Source organism: Caenorhabditis remanei, chromosome I (assembly GCF_010183535.1).
Source record: "Caenorhabditis remanei strain PX506 chromosome I, whole genome shotgun sequence".
In the NCBI taxonomy this organism is placed as follows: Eukaryota; Metazoa; Nematoda; class Chromadorea; order Rhabditida; family Rhabditidae; genus Caenorhabditis; species Caenorhabditis remanei.
The window spans coordinates 6,281,222-6,297,449 of NC_071328.1; the positions used below are offsets into that span (position 1 = coordinate 6,281,222).

General features: G+C 38.5%; 6 protein-coding genes across 6 annotated transcripts; 2 read left to right on the top strand and 4 right to left on the bottom strand.

Moving 5' to 3' along the window:
* Window positions 1–1,464: 1,464 nt before the first annotated feature.
* Window positions 1,465–3,307, top strand: GCK72_001142 (uncharacterized protein; the record flags this gene model as incomplete). The annotated part of the gene is made up of 5 exons (XM_003111354.2): window positions 1,465–1,497; window positions 1,583–1,729; window positions 2,318–2,459; window positions 2,510–2,956; window positions 3,060–3,307. The coding sequence occupies 5 exons, from the start codon at window positions 1,465–1,467 to the stop codon at window positions 3,305–3,307; spliced, it is 1,017 nt and encodes a 338-aa protein (XP_003111402.1).
* A 548-nt stretch (window positions 3,308–3,855) lies between these two features.
* Window positions 3,856–5,528, bottom strand: GCK72_001143 (uncharacterized protein; the record flags this gene model as incomplete). The annotated part of the gene is made up of 5 exons (XM_053722854.1): window positions 3,856–4,202; window positions 4,248–4,440; window positions 4,487–4,739; window positions 4,784–5,156; window positions 5,432–5,528. The coding sequence occupies 5 exons, from the start codon at window positions 5,526–5,528 to the stop codon at window positions 3,856–3,858; spliced, it is 1,263 nt and encodes a 420-aa protein (XP_053591499.1).
* An 849-nt stretch (window positions 5,529–6,377) lies between these two features.
* GCK72_001144 (uncharacterized protein) lies at window positions 6,378–8,207 on the top strand (the record flags this gene model as incomplete). The annotated part of the gene is made up of 4 exons (XM_053722855.1): window positions 6,378–6,615; window positions 7,294–7,398; window positions 7,653–7,759; window positions 8,076–8,207. 4 exons carry the CDS (start codon window positions 6,378–6,380, stop codon window positions 8,205–8,207), a joined length of 582 nt encoding a protein of 193 aa, XP_053591500.1.
* GCK72_001145 (uncharacterized protein) lies at window positions 6,393–7,131 on the bottom strand (the record flags this gene model as incomplete). Its single annotated transcript, XM_003111272.2, has 3 exons — window positions 6,393–6,515; window positions 6,964–7,022; window positions 7,080–7,131. The coding sequence occupies 3 exons, from the start codon at window positions 7,129–7,131 to the stop codon at window positions 6,393–6,395; spliced, it is 234 nt and encodes a 77-aa protein (XP_003111320.1).
* On the bottom strand, window positions 7,649–8,562 carry GCK72_001146 (uncharacterized protein; the record flags this gene model as incomplete). The annotated part of the gene is made up of 3 exons (XM_003111394.2): window positions 7,649–7,768; window positions 8,064–8,362; window positions 8,427–8,562. 3 exons carry the CDS (start codon window positions 8,560–8,562, stop codon window positions 7,649–7,651), a joined length of 555 nt encoding a protein of 184 aa, XP_003111442.2.
* Window positions 8,563–10,138: 1,576 nt separating this feature from the next.
* On the bottom strand, window positions 10,139–16,143 carry GCK72_001147 (uncharacterized protein; the record flags this gene model as incomplete). The annotated part of the gene is made up of 8 exons (XM_003111200.2): window positions 10,139–10,221; window positions 10,982–11,089; window positions 11,328–11,481; window positions 11,996–12,125; window positions 12,228–12,356; window positions 12,460–12,677; window positions 13,585–13,712; window positions 16,026–16,143. The coding sequence occupies 8 exons, from the start codon at window positions 16,141–16,143 to the stop codon at window positions 10,139–10,141; spliced, it is 1,068 nt and encodes a 355-aa protein (XP_003111248.1).
* Between the last annotated feature and the right edge of the window lie 85 nt (window positions 16,144–16,228).

The window sequence follows — 16,228 nt, forward strand, 5'->3', positions numbered from 1 at the left end:
TACTCACACTCTTATGACGCAGAATGCCTAGAGGGAACTTCAATGAGAGTGCTTCAAGTGGAGAGATGGTAGAGAAAACAGCGATGAAGCATGCTGAGGAGAGAGACGCAGAGTCTCGACGTAAATCGACACACTTGGCTTCTCCGTTCTCTCGTCACCTCGTAGTCCTCCGTTCCCCCTTGCTTCCTTGTTCTTCCTCTCGAGACCCAACTCCGTCAGGATTTTCTATGAATCACTCTCAACCAGTAATTGAGGTTATCGGCTTATTCCTTAATTTGGGGTTTTTAAGATTTCGTTGTTGACTTACTGTGAATAAGAAAAATTTCGCAATAGTCTGAGAACACGTGGCATCGAATTCTGTTTACGAGATAAGATCTAAATTTTTCCTGTGGATTTGAAGTCGATCGTTCCAGACTTTCGAATTATTTCTCTAGAGTTTTCTTGGTTTTCTGTTTCCGGTGTTCGTCCTCGCAAAACTCGCTTCACTTCATTTCTATTTTGCAAAGAAACCCTGCAATGCTTGCAAAAACTTTTCAAATTTCCAAAAATACAGTAAGATTGAAGGTCCATACCGATAATACTTGCTGGGAGTCTCACCACGAGATAAATTTAGTGAGTGTGCACCTTTAAAGACTACGGTAGTTAATAAACGATTTTTTTCTATTTTTTCTCTTATTTTTCGAGTTTGGATTTCATTTTTTTGGAGTTTTTTATTGCTATTCTATACCTGAAAATGACAATGATAAATTTTTTGTCTAAAATCCTATTTACTTTTACAACAATATATAAATAGTTTTTCACGTTTGCTCATTTCATTTTTTGAAGTTTAGAACTATTTGTATTGGAGTTGTTTTATTTCTGAAAGCTAGAAAAATACAATTTAAATAAAATTAGAAAATTGCAATTTTCTATTTTTATCATGTGTCGAAGTACTATAATGTGCGAACAAAGGAAACTTCAAGATTAATTTTATTCACCTAGTGTCAGTGATGTCATTTTGAATACTTTATTTTGAAAACTGATTCACAATTTTAAACTGTATTATGGCAGATTCGCGTTATTTTTCTTTCATTTTATATCCGAACATTCATAAGAAAGCTTTAAACTAAAACGAGTTTCATTTTTATTTTTCCTTATCAACCACTCAATAAAACACTGGAACTGTTCTTCTTCTGTATAACTTTTTCGCTATAAGACCCAAATCGATTTTTCAGATAAGATTACAGAGATTGCCACATGTATTATTTCTGTGTCTTGTGATTCATTCTTTGTTTATTTCACAACCTTTCACCCCTCTCCCTCATTATTTTTCCTCTTTCTCTCGTTTTTGCTGAATAATAAAATAAATAAATATTGCTTCGTCTTCTCTCGCTTATTCAACCTTTTTCTATTCCGTATTTTTTCTTCATCTGAAACTCATGTTTTTCTTTTTTTCAGGGTAGAAATCAGCAGAAAAAACCAAAAATGTCAGACAATCCGTTCGCCGATCCGTTTTCAGTAAGTATAAAACTCTTAAAACTCAATGAAATTTCAAAAATTGCTAAATTTAAAATAAATAATCCAATATTTCATTAATTTCCAGGCTCCACCACCACCAAAAGCTGCCAATTCATCAGTTGCTCCAGCAGTTTCATCCAGTGGAACAGAGGATTTCAACCCATTTGCAAATCGAGCCGGCGGTTCCGCATCCTCTTCATCTGCAAATATGGCTCAGCCGAGCACTCATCAGGTCCTTTTTCTTCTGTTTTATATTTTCTTGTTGGGGAAAAAGGATGAAAAGAGGGAAGAGAGGGGTCCTTTGCAGCTTCAGCTGCTTCGTATTGATTAATCGAAGAGAAATAGAAACAGAGAAGTGGCTCTTCGCTCAGTTGTTTTTGTTTTATACATTGAGATGATATTTAGGCTGTCTTTAATTTTGCAGCTTTGCTGAAAGCGCAGTCTTTATAAGCTAATGGAAACATGTAGGCTGAAATTTTGACTTCTGCTCTAATACAGCCGTGTTTCTTACATCCAAATTTTATATTCACGCATTTCCGTCTTTCTATCCACCAGAGGCGTTTTTCTTCCGTTTTTCAGAGGAAATTGATTATGTTTCATAATACTTTAGCCTCGGAAATTGTTTTTTTCGAGCTGTCTGTCAAAACGAAGTGAATTTTTTATAAGCTTTTTCATCTAAGAATCGAATAAAACGATTATCCAGATTTCACAGATATCAGTTTTTTTCTCAAAACAACCGCTTTGAAAATATTTTTGATCGGAATTTCTTGAATACTATTGAAAGTTTCTCCCTTAAAAATTTTAAGCTGTAAAATTTCAGTCATCCGGTGGATTTGGTGGAAAATCAGCTGGAATGGACGATGAGTTGTTCCGAAAACAACAAGAACTTGAGAGACGTGCTCAGGAACTCCGTATGAGAGAAGAGGAATTGGATAGAAGGCAGAGAAGTAATGTCAATAATTGTAAGTTTTGAATTGTTTTGAACACCTTCCTCTATTTTCCCCATTTTCAGTGAACACAAATGCTCCAAACAACGCGCCACGCCCACACAATTGGCCACCGCTTCCAACAATTATCCCAATTGAACCATGTTTCTATCAAGATATTGAAGTTGAAATTCCGGTTCAATTCCAGAAAACAGTGACATTGGCCTATTATGTATTCCTTGTCTATGTGCTTGCACTCGTTGTCAACGTCATCGCCTCATTATTCTATATGATTTTTGCTGGCGGACCAATTGGACAGCTATTTTTGGCCTTCATTCAGTTGGCTCTATTCTCTCCATGCTCATTCCTATTCTGGTTCCGTCCAGTTTACAAAGCATTCAGAAATGATTCTTCATTCAATTTCATGGTCTTCTTCTTTGTCCTTTTCTTCCACTGCATTTTCACTTTCGTTCAAATGTTGGGACTTTCCAATTATGCTTGCGGATGGATCAATGCCCTCGATACTTTCAAAGGTACGTTTTTCAGTTCAAAAAAATTAATTAAATAATTTCAAGAAAGTTTTAAAATAATATTGAAATTGTGGTATTTTTGAATAACTTTATTTTTCTTTTTCAGTCTCCGTGCCGGTTGCCCTCCTCATGCTCATCTCTGCCATTGTATTCACTGTTGCACTCACTGGAATGGTAACCGCTCTTGTCAAAGTGCACCGTCTGTATCGTGGAGCCGGTTTCTCTATCGACAAGGCACGTCAAGAGTTCACAAATGGAGTGATGTCGGATGCTGGAGTCCAAAGAGCCACGGCCGCTGCAACACAGGCTGCTGCAGGTGCTGCATTCAACCAGGCTACTCAAGGACGTTTCTAAACTTCAAAGTTTCTTCTATTTCTCCTCACATTGTTTTATGTATTCCTATGATTATAATCTGACTTCCCTGTGCCAACAAAACTTTCCGTCCTATCTGAAAATCCTGTCTGCAGACCACTAAATTTCGATTCTCCAACCCAAAAATCTGGGTCTGCTGACTTCGTTTTCTTGGGCTCTTGTTTCATGGCTACCGTAGTTTCATAGCTATGAAATACTAAAAATTGTTTTTAAATCTGAAAAAAATACATTAAATTTCGTTACTTTTTTCTAAATATTTTGCCCATAATTTATTTTTCTCCCCCTTTCCCCTTTTTGTATGTCTCCACTCACCACACTCTGCAGTTTCCGAACTTTTTGATTTTATTTTAAATCAAAATTACCATAGTCTCAAACCCCGCCACTTCCAAACATATAAATGTAATTGCGTTGTTTTTATTGGCTTCAAACTTGAAAAATTTCATACGAGAAGGGAATAGAAGTGTGCCTTAATTTCAGCCATACATAAATTATATCACAAATTCAGATGAAAACATAAAAATGAATCAAAATTAGTATCGATGAACTCGAATTCCTTGCGCTGGTTTCGACACAAACAACGACGGCAACTTCTCAACCTTCGCCACGGCATCAGCAGCCATCAGAACAACCGCACATCCACCCCATCCAGCTCCAGTCAGCCGAGCACCAAGAGCTCCATTTTGGAGATATAACTGGCAGATATCATCCAATTCCTTGCAACTACACTCGTAATCGATTGCACAACTTCGATGACTTTCATTCATAAGATGCCCCATTTCTTGAATATTCTTCTCTTCGCAAGCTTTTTCGAATAATTCAACACGATGAGCTTCACTGAAGACGTGTCGAGCACGGGAGCGCAGTTTGAAGTCAGTGACTGAAATTTTGAGATATGAAGAGAAAGTATTTCAGAAGTACTTACATTTCCTAGTATTCTCCGTGAGACACTCCTCCAATTTATCCTTCCCAATCAACTCAATAACTTGTTCTTTATTCACTTCTTCGGGCAGTTCCTCCACAATTTTCAGAATTTCCTCAAATGATTTTCCAGATAAGGTTTGAATATCTTTGAGACGGAAGGATGGTGTGGAGATGGCAAACTTTTGTTTGAGAATCTCAATTTATCAGTTTTCGAGATTAGTTATACCTCAACAGAAATACCTGAGCAACAATTCTCCCTTCGATAACTCGTTCATTATAATGAGAAGTTGCTCCTTTATTCAATTCAGTATTCGAATGAACCACAACAAAAACGGCGTCTTCTGGCAATTCAATGTTTTTTGATCGAAGTGGAGAGAAATCGATACGAAGGGCGGTGCCTTCAGATGCCAAAACTTCAGCTGCTTGATCCATTCCACCGGATAATGTACCGATTAACGGCTCACTTTTGGCACATAAATGAGCGAAGTTTTCTCTGAAAACAATCACTTTCTGATGTCCCATTATCCTCCCCCTTACCTCGAAATGACTTCAAATGGATCTCCATTGACAATCAGCGACAAAGTGGCCAGAGCAGAAGCACAAACCAACGAAGAACTCGACGACAATCCAGATGACGGTGGAATTGTTCCGAATAAAAGAAAGGAAATTCCGAATTGTTCTTCCTTCTGATTCTCCAGAATACCCTTCCATCCACATAGTAAGTAATCATTCCATTTTGGATTCGAACTTCCTTTCCATCCACACGGAACTTCTGATTCCCATGATGAGTATTTAGGGTCGAAATTCGAGAAAATGATGTTATTCGTGGAGTTTTTGGCGGCAAGGATTACGGTAGATGCATCAATTGCCATTGGAAAGACACCGTAGTCATGGTAGTCGATGTGTTCACCTGGAAAACGATTCTGCTTGTCTTGGTGCCTCAAATTGTGTGTCATGTTCGTTATTTTTGGATGCTAGCCATAAAGTTCCAATATATACATTTCCTGTTGTTAAAAATGTTTTGGCAGACAGTTATACAGGAATTTTCCTTCCTCAACTTCTGAAGTATTACTGTAACTCAGCAAGTGAATAAAAGTAAAAAAAGGAAACGTTTTTGGTTATTTCTATCGAGAATTTCACATAAAGACATCTGTATATATAGATACACAGACAGACATCACTCACCAATCAAATTCACTCTTCCTGGACACGTAATTCGCACCTCTGGCTCAATTCCATATATTTTCACAAAGTGTTCATGTAGCTCCTCGTCTGTCGTCATGCTGAAAAATCTATGTTGTCAAGAATATTCCTCAAAAAAGACTAAAAATCGACGAAATATTTATAAATTTAGTATAGTTTCTAATCAAGAAATGTAATTTGGTCATTTCTATCAATAAGAGGAAATAAAAAGAGACATACAAAGTGACTGACCACTCCATCTTTCCCCCAACAAACAAATATTCTCTCATATTGTCTGTGTCTCCTCTTTTTCTCTGTCTCTTCTTTAAATGCCACGTATATTCAATGTGTCCAAACTATCTATTTCTTTTGATCTTTAGTTCTCTTTATAGAGAAAAAAACATGGATGAAAAGAAAGCTTCTATAGAAAGTAGTAGTGGCCTAGAAAACCAAATAATTGATAACTAGTTCTCCTTCCCCAGTCAGTCAGTAGTTAGTTGCACAGAGTCTGAAAGTTTCGAACCATCTGGTGTTGATCTTCAAAAATAACCTGATACGTGAAAAGCATAAGACACAAACTTTCCGAACCTAAAATTCCCAATATCCTATCACTTTTTCGATTTTTCTCCTACCTACTTCAGATTGCTGTAACACGCATGATATCTCGGAAAACCTGTATTTGGTATCTACGATCCTTCCATTCTATATCAAACCGTGGTCAAGAAACCTTCGAACCCGAAAATCACCGTACTTCTCAGAAAATGAATAATAAAACAACAATAAAATGATTCATTGGCGACTGTCTTCTCTGTGTTGGCTGGTATTAAAATAATGAAATAAATCGTTCGATTGGGGGGAATGAATGATGAATTGAAGGGGTGAAACAGAATGGAGGAGAAATCAGAAATGACGAATTACAGAATAAAAACGAGCGAAAGAGAGATTTCAGATGAGAGTTCCTCGGTTATTGCCACTCCCAAATCGGTTCGAGAACCACTCCACCACTGCCGCTTCGCTTTCCGAATTGAAGCGGCCGGTAGTCTCGTTTGCCGAATTGCAATGGACGGTAGCCATCTCGTTTTCCGAACTGAAAATTGGGCAGATTAGGAAGAGATTGTCTGGAATTGCATTGAAGGCTCCAGAAGCTTTTAGAACGAAGAGTGATACAGAAGATTCCAGTTATGAAAGTAACTCGAGACGTCTTTGAGACATATCTCGTAAGCCTGAGAAGCTATGATCCGATCTACGAGATATCAAAAAAAGAAGAGGGCACTGGACGCCTCTACGAGAAGTTCGTGTTTTACAAAAGTTTCAGAATGCCTAGTTTCATGTATCGGCATGTCAAGTTTAGAACTTTCTTAAAAGGCTACAAGGATTCAAAAGAACTGCTGTGAATCTAGAAAGTCTCGAACTATTGAGGCTTGTCTTGAACGTCTAGAGAAGACCCCAAAAGCTAGAATTAATCAGAAAACTCTTGTTTCAAAAACCTTCTAATAGAATTTCCCACCGCCAATTCTCCACTCTGTAACCCTTACCTGCAATGGCCGGTAGTCGCGGTCCTGACGATCAAAAGTCGGAGATTGTGTGGCGAAAACTGAAATATTTCACGGTATTTTACATAGTTGAATTCACTGAAAAATAGTAAACGAACCCTCTGCGAAAACGAGAATTAACATTAGAAGGACGCAGCTGTGACGAAGCATTTTCGGATGGATAGAAGAGGAGAAATGGGGTGTTTTTGGGGGGCAATTGAAAGTAAGTTTGATCGAGGTGTCTGCCTTTTATAGTCCCCCTTTCTGCTGAATCTCACCACGGATTCGTCATTTTTCCCTATGGATTTCCGTCCTATTAGGCCACGCCTCCAGAATCAACTTCTCGAAGCTCTTCTGGAGACTCTTCTGGATTTGATGAGGCGATAAAATCTATAAAATGCTATGGCATACTTGATGATGAAACGACGAAGCTTTTGGGTAAGATAGATTCATTTCGTTTAAATAAATGAATTGGGGGAAACAGAAATAGGGAAACGAATGAGAAATGGTTGAAGGGTATGAAAAAAACGAGGGAAAATGAATAAATAAAGGGTAAAAGGACTCCAAAAGATGTCGGTTCAATTTCAAAATTCAACAGTGATAGTGACTGAGAGGATTTGGGCCGTGATTTTTGTTGACGGAAGGATAATAATCGAGTGAAATATGTTTATATTTAACAAGAAGTAATTCAGACGGTATCATCTGCGTTCGAGCTCGATGGCATAGTGGCCAACTGCAATTGTTCAACGTTCTCGAAGAGAAAGTAGAAAAAGACAGCAATGATGACGAAGATGATTGTGTATGTGATCTGAAACAAGAACATTTTGATTATGAACTACAATTCCGGTGGATGATTTATAACGAACTTTGGATTTTGAAAGGCATATTATTCTCAGCTCAAAACTTTTAATGTAGTCTTACCACATTTCTCAAAATGTTAAACTCGGAGTTTATTTCTTTAAAGTGACGGCATAACATCCAAGCCGGAGTCATTTCCAGAAGTCGTATGTGAATTTTCTGTTACAGGCTTAACTTTGACACTATTTTCAAGAATTTTTGACTTATTTCATTTCTCCATTGTTATCTTTCTACTCTTTACTTACTGAGCTTCTCAGCATGCTTCCCCTATTCTCAATGCCCTGAGAACTTTGACGAGCAGCGAGCCGATCTGCAGCCATTTCTTCTTCTGTCAAAATCCGCATAGACTCTTCACAATCGTCATCAGTGTCAGATTCCGGTGCTCGTGATGATGATGATCGTCGGACAATAGCTTCTCGAACTGGAGTTTTAATTGCCGAGGATGGCGTTTTTCTCTGGAAAACCGGTGAGAGACGTTTTTCCTCCTGATGAACTTCTTCGTTGATTTGCGAATCGTTCAGATCTACAACGTTCAGTGATTCGTCTGAAATTTAATGAATAAAATATTAGTTCCTTCTTTAAAATGCTCGGATGAAAACTACACAAACCATTAGCCTTGCCGGTAAATTTGAGAAGTTTCTTCTCATAAAGTTTGCGCGTCGACGCGACGATTGGTCCAACTGATACTCCGTGGCTTTTTAAGCTCTCTCGAAGTTCTGCATCGGTCAGCTGGGAGACGTCCATTTTTTGCAAGATGGTCTGAAAGATTAGTTTTGAAAAGTGAGAAATGAAACTAAATGAAAAGATTTAGATTAGTTAACAATCAAAGTGGACACCTTAGCAGCTATTTATATACAAGGAATGATAGCTTTATTTTATAATTAGCTATGAACAAAGTTCTCCAAAAAAATTCAACGCTGCGACGTTGTTTTTGAATGGTGCAGAGGGCATTACTACCGATAGAAAACCCATGGAAACCATAACTGTCGAAAACGATCAGATGAGTCATAATACTTTTTGGGAAAACATTTTATTTGATTTAATTGTTATCCTGGAAATTATTAAAAATAAATACAAGAAAAATGAGCTTTTACAGCTTCGAGAATCGACAAAAGGTGATTTTGAAATTCAAAAATAAAATGTCAGAGAGGAGAGAGCAGACGAGACGGAGAAACGCAGGCACTTTGGGTCTCGCCCCGAAATCAACATGTGTCGATTTACGAGAAATTCCCATACCGCGCTATTTCAGAGTAAATAAAAATGATAGTGGAAGTCCGTTTGATGTGGGCATTTGAAGATCAACGTATCTTAAGTATCTGGAATTTTTGCGAATAATTACAGTAGCAAAGGGCTAAAAAATTTCAACCATTTCTTGTTTGTCCACAAAACATTTACATAAAATTAGATCAATGTTAATAGAAATAAATATGAAATTAGAAACTATCGCAAAAAGTCGATACAAAAAGGGGGAGGGACGAGGGGGAGAGGGTGTGGGCGTGTGGATGGTTTTCTTAGGTTGAGACAAAAAAAGAAGACAAAAATCGATGAAAAAGAAAAAAATGAAATTAGAGATTTCGAGGTTAGCTTGATGAAAAAACTGGGTTTTTTTGGGGAACGTGTATTGTGTTAGGGGAGGAGGGAGGGGGACGGGGAAGCATTCGATAATTTTCGAAGAAAATATGGTGAACTCAAGAGAAAGTTATATATATATTTATATATAAAAAATGAATTATGTGGATGTGGGTGGGACAAGAAGACAAAAAATCTATGATCAACACGAAAAATTGTGTCTGTGGGTGGGGGTTTAAAATTTAGAATTCCGGGATTATATATAAAAATTTCGAAAGAAGCGGCGGTTTGTTGTGAAGTTTTTTTCAAAATAGACAAGAAATTACACAAAAAAAAACAGAAAGAAGACAGAATGACAGTTAAGACTAGTTTTGTAGGCCAGAGAAACTAGGGATGGATGCAGGTTTTTGTAGAAATGGGGGCAAATAAAACCGACTTTTTGTGATGATAAATGGATGGGCAGGACAGAAAAAAGGGAGAGAAAACGGAAGAAGAGATTTCAAGAGTTCATTTTCAGCTATCTGCGGGGTTTTTATGCCAGAAAGAATAAGGGAAGGCTTTCCTGTAGGATTGGATGAAAATTTGAGAGAAGAAGGAAGAGAGATAGGCGAAAGAGAAACAAGAGAAGAAAACAGAAGAAGGAGTACAAGAAAATGTTTCCTAGGGTAGGTGGTGTCTCACTCGACCCAGTGAGAGAGAGAGAGAAGAGAAGGTGTTCTTCATCATCCAATCCGACATTTTTCCATTTCGATTACACCAAGTTGTACTCCTTCAGATTATGCTGTAGAATTGTGTCTTTGACGGCGGCAAACACGAACCGAATATTTTCCGTATCTGAAAAAAAGGAATACTTATTTATTTTTGGCATAACATGTGGAAAAATATAGTATCTCCTTAACAGAAGTTCTGACTTCTTAACTTGGAAGTATGCTGAGTCCTATTTAATTACAACTATTCCAGGTCTGATTTCAACACTAGTTCATGATTTACTAAGTACTTTTTTGAAGTTTGGAGAAAATGACAAAATTCAAAGTCTAGAACTTCAGCAAAATTCAAAAACTATACAGTATTTCATTGTGTAAAGATTATGTGAACAGGTTACCCTAATCCAAAAGAATTTCGAAGCTTCTTTATTTCCTCAATCCAAGTCTATTCTAGAAATTTCTCGCCACTGACTTCTTCAGGATTTAGTCCCTATTCTTTCACTCTCCTTTTTCATTTTGATGTTAAAAAAATAATTTCGACAAGACAGACTCCTAAGAGTAGTTGTACATATCGTTTCCATGGTTAAGTTGTGTTTGCGGTGCGCGGAGTGAAGAGCAGCCATGTCGTAAAAGCATCACCCATTTTGTGACAGACACTGAGCTCACTCCGACGCTGTTTTCTCCGCACCAGTCACCTCAGACACAATAATTACCATGGTAACATCAAAAATGGCGTCGATGTTTCAAGTGTATTTTTGTTTTTTCCTGAGAAAAATGTGAGATCATGGGCGTTTTTTTTTTGTTGTGCGGATACAAAAATGAATGATAATTTCAATAGAGCAAAGAAGAAGCAGACTGCTTTTCAAAGTTAAATAAACTAGAAAACATACCAGTGGCGCACGTAAAATGAGAGTAGATAATCTTGTCGGCATCTGGGTTCAAATCGACGAACATCTTAAGTATGAACTCTCTGGCCGCAATGGGATCGCGTGGTGGTCCTGAAACAGAAAACAGTTGATAACTTGGCAAACCAGTTGAGATTTGAGAAGGTTTAGACATCAGTTATCTAATTAAAATTATCATAACTAGATTTGTTGTAGTACTAAACATTCAGAAATATCACTTTCTCGGTTTCCTAAATCATTTCAATAGATGAAATGCCAGGACAACTGTTGCCATTCAAGGGGAATGAAACTTTCCAACCTATTCCGAGTTCAAATTAATGTTAACACTCACCGTCATATTCGGGGAAGTAATCTGCTAGATGTGAGTAGAGAATCTTCTCCTCCAAGAGATCTTTCTTGTTCAGGAACAGAATGACGGATGAGTTGGTGAACCACGGATATGTGATGATCGTTCGGAAAAGGGCTTTTGATTCCTCCATTCGGTTCTGCAAATATATAAATTTGAGATATGATACTTCATATTGATTCCAAGTGCTTTAGTGTTCACGTCCCGTGAATTCTTTTCTTCGAGTTATAGCGGTTCATTGTCTGTATTTGTTCTCCATGTCATATAAAAAATTGCGCTAATTTCCGGTTCCGAAAATCAACTTGCTCGGGTAAAAAATCGTCTAATTTCCTGCTCCTGCTTTCTTCACGACGGGAAAACGGTAAAAAATGACTAATTTCCGCTGGGACATGCATCTTATTCTTCACAAATCTTGCGCTCCGAGACAATAATTTCTGACATTTGCTATACAACAAAAATCAGCCCGAAAATTACATTTTTTTAGTAATAATAACCTGTTCAGTACATTGTCTCAAGTGCTATTTCAATCTAGTGTGTAGGAAAAATAGTGTTTGAGTCTACATTTTATTCCGTTGATTCATGTGTATCTATCAGATATCGCATTTTTCGCGTTTCAGATAATACTTACTCAGGTGAAAAGTAGAAATACTCACCTCATTATCACACTCCACTAACACTTGATCGTATTCTGACAGTGCAACGAGGAACATGATGGATGTTACATTTTCGAAACAGTGAATCCACTTCCGCCTTTCTGATCGCTGACCTCCTACGTCGACCATTCTGCAAGACATACAGAGTTCTTTTTGTGTCCCAGACTTTTATATATATTTTCTACATCTTCGGTTATGACAGATTTTAAGTGTAAAAATGTGAACTACTTACCGAAAGATGATCTGTTCCAAATCAAATGGATATTCAATGATACCGGTGGTTGGCACACGAACACGCAGGATGTCCTGCTCTGTTGGAAGATAGTCCGGCACGGCGAGCCTTCGGAGATCGGAAAGGTAGCTGAAACAAAACACGGTGTTTCTGAGTTTTTCTTGAGAGAATGTGACCAGAGAATCTTGCTTCGGTGTATAGCAATTTCCAAAGTTTTCAAACAAAAACTCACTATTTGGCTGAATCGGTGAGCTGATATTCTCTCCTCCTATCATAACATTCTTGAATACCAGAATCCTCCCATAGCTCTTTGATAAACGACACGTAAGGTTCTTCGAAAGACGTTACTGACTCGAAATCCACTTCCCGCACAACAGCCGCCTTCTCCTGTAGCTCTTCTGATTGATCCCCAAATTGTATACACAGTGTGTCCATTGCTCGTATCATAGACTGAAAATAGGAAACCGTTTGAGAATTTATTTTCATCGTGATTTTCAAGTGATCCTACTTTTCCTTAATTAAGATCCGGCTAAATCAGTGTCATATCACCTCTGTAGTCTACAGGTTTCCGTTTTGAAGAGCACTGAGCATTCTAAACTGAGCTTTTCAGTTTTTCGTACCGTCTGTACCCTCACAGCATCTAAGCTCGCCATTTGAAGATCGGTTCATCTAATTTAGCAAAAAGGAAGCACCCAAAGGTCAAAGAATACCCAGGTTTCTCGAATAGAGCAGAATCATGTTTAGGGATCGAAATCCTATAAGATTATGGTAATTTTCAAGAGGGTGGTGACAGTAGAGATTTTTGCATTGAAAAGAAGCTAGGATGGGGACCAAATCTCGTTACGAAATGGGAATTGTTTCAGTTAATTTTCATAGTTGTAATAGGTTTCGAAAATGGTGAAACGTCACGTGGTTTTATTCAGTAAAGGAAATTTTGTTCTGTAAGCTCTTAAAAATAAGCTCAATAGTATGAAAAGTCGGTGGTCAAAAACCCATCGATTTTTTTGAATATCAAGAAATCCCTAGACCCTCATTTTCGTAGTGCACTCCCTTTCTCAAATTTCAATATGATTTTTGGGCATGTTTTTCTACACACACACTCGCGCATATACACATGAATAGTGTCAAAAATCCTACGTGACTAACAACTCAGATTAGGTCAAATTTCTAACTAATTGGGTGGTTTGGAGAGGGACAGATCTGTTCAGGTCAAATTTCGTTAGCGTTAGAAACAAGCTTCACTTTGAAGTAAGAGATAATGAAGATTCTGACTCTTCAGAATACGACGGGGTACCAAGTCAAATTGTGATTTTCCGGATATCTTGATTCAGATATTTCCAGGATCCATAATACTCACCTGTATGGCCATAAACACGTTCTGATACACTAATCGGATGTGTGCTCGTTTGTCTTCGTCTGAATATCCTTGACCGTGGATAATTCGCATCTGTTTGATGAACGTTGATTTGCCGGACTCTCCAGTCCCTGAAAAAGAAGACAATTAACAAAATGCGAATCAGAATATATGATTTTTCAACTCCTAATTTGTACAGTTTAAACCAGATGGTTGTAGTTTTTTTTTCAATTTCACCTACCTGAAGTGGCTAATTTTCACTATTTCTTGGATTTGGATTCGTTATTACGGGTTTCCGCCATTTCAAACAGTTTCTACATGTATTTGTTTTCAACAAAAAGGTTTCGAACCTTGCGAACGGACGTTCATAATTCAAGATTCAGGTAAAAAAGCTATTTGAACAAACGCAAAACTGAGTCAAACGAACATGGTGTTACGATTCAATCAACCAATTTTAGCGTATTATTGTTTAGCAACGTGGCAATCAGTTTCCCTTTTTCAAGATTTTCAAGTTGGCAATCGAATAAGGACGTTTAGAGGTCGTACGGATAGTGGAGTGGTTTATTTGGATCACGGGGCGATTAAAAGGATTCAAGTGGGAGCAAATGGATTGATCAACGATGGAATGCAAACATTAGACGTGTTTTGTTTCACACAGATTTGGGGGTTTTCACAAATTTTAGAATCTTATGGAAGGATCTCCAATATGTTCAAAAAGTGAGATAACGAAAATTGTGAAGAACTGTGCCGATTTCGGATGAAACGTTCAGCTCTCTTATTGCTTTTCAAATAAGACGATTAAAACAGTTAATTTTTTTTTTTAACGAATACGTTCGATTCTTTAAAAATATTTGTTATCTGAATTCCGTAGACTGAAAAGGATATCGAACGAGGTAACGAAATGAGGGATTTGAATTGAGGAAAAAACGGTCTGAATTAGAATTATGAATTGTAGTGATACAGGATGAGGTTATTTTAGTTTCTCCAGTTCCATTCCAATTTTTTCAGTTCCATTCGATTTCACAGTTTATCTCGTTTCCCCGGAAATCTCATGTTCTGTTTCTTTCTCGAACCCAAAAGCACCATTTACTTCTTCAATCTGTTTCGTTTTTCTTTTTCTGTGCTCCTCAATTTTCCTTCTTCTTTAAAGCCCACACAGCACAAATTTGGGGTGAGCGGGTTGGAAATCAATTTGCACTGCTGCATACAACACACACAACTCATGTCCATTAGTCATTTGTATGTGAATTCATCTAGTTGCTCTGGGGGCCCGTGGCGCTGTCTCAGTGTAGAAGAGAAGAAGGCCCCGTTTGCTTCGTTCTGCGTCTCCAGATCTCTCGGGTCCCTATGGTTCTGTGTGTGTGTGTGAGGAGGCACACACACTCACACAGCAAAAGCAGAAGCTGCTTCTCTCTATACTCTCTCGATCCCTATCTGGAGGCTCTGTTGGCTAGCCCCCCCCCCCCCCTTCTTGGTTGGTTGGTTGGTTGGCTGCGCTGATTAGGTTGTGGCTCTCTCTTTCTCTATTTTTCTGTTTCTCTGGGCAGCCAGCAGTAGCAGCATCCAGTAGCACGAGCGCACGCGCATAAATGCAGAAACCCTCTCGTTCGTCTCATCGTCCCTTCTCGTCGTCGCCAACAGCAGCACTCACTCACAAGCACACAGACACTCACGACACTCACGAGCTCTCTCTCTTCTTCTTCTTCTTTCACTACTTCTGTGCCTCCTCTCTCACCATACCGCGATCAATACGCACAGCACAGAGGAGAAAGGGGGGCTAGTAGGAGTGGTGGGGGGCGCTGAGGGCAATCCACCAGCCCCTCGCTCTCTCTTACCATGCAAATGCTATATACGTACACACACATATAGATATATGTGTAAGGGAAGGGAAGAAGAAGAAGGGAAAGAAGAAGAGAGGGTTTCGGGGGCCGAAGCGGGGGATATATGCCCCCGACGACGACGACGACGCGCCCCACATTTTCGACATATTAGGGAAAAAAGGGGGACCAGATAGGATGGGACGAGAGAGGGAAGGAGACGCAGAGATACAAAGGAACTGTTTTTGTATATCGATTGATTTTTAAAATTACCAAACTATATGAAACCGAATGGAACTGTGTTTTTTGGAATGGAACGCTCGAGTTTACAGGGATCAAAAAACAGGGAGACTGATAAGAACGAACGGGAGGGAGATAAGGAAATTGGGGAATGGGGAGAAAGGAAACGAGATGATAAGAAAGTATAAGAAATAAGAAAAAGAAGGAGCAGGTGAAAATTTAAAACTGGAAAATTTCGGGGGAACCCCCTACCAAAAATGAGAAAAAGAGAGGGGAACGGATTTTCAGATTGCCACGTTGCAAAACTCACAAAACCACTTTTAGAGGTTTTTCATTATTTGAAAACGGATTTTCAGATGTTTTAAACAGTTTTGAATAGTTTCTTACCCAATAAAAGCAATTTGAGTTCTCGTCGAGCATTTCTTTTGTCACGCTGAAGCTGTTTCTCGATTTCTTGATTTATTCGCTTCTGCTCGCGAGCCTCTTCGGATAAACAGCAGGCCATGGCGGCCGAAAAGGTGCCACCAAGGCCGCAGATGACGCCAGCGAATAGAACAAGTAGAGCACGCTAGAGCGAGAAATTCGGTAAC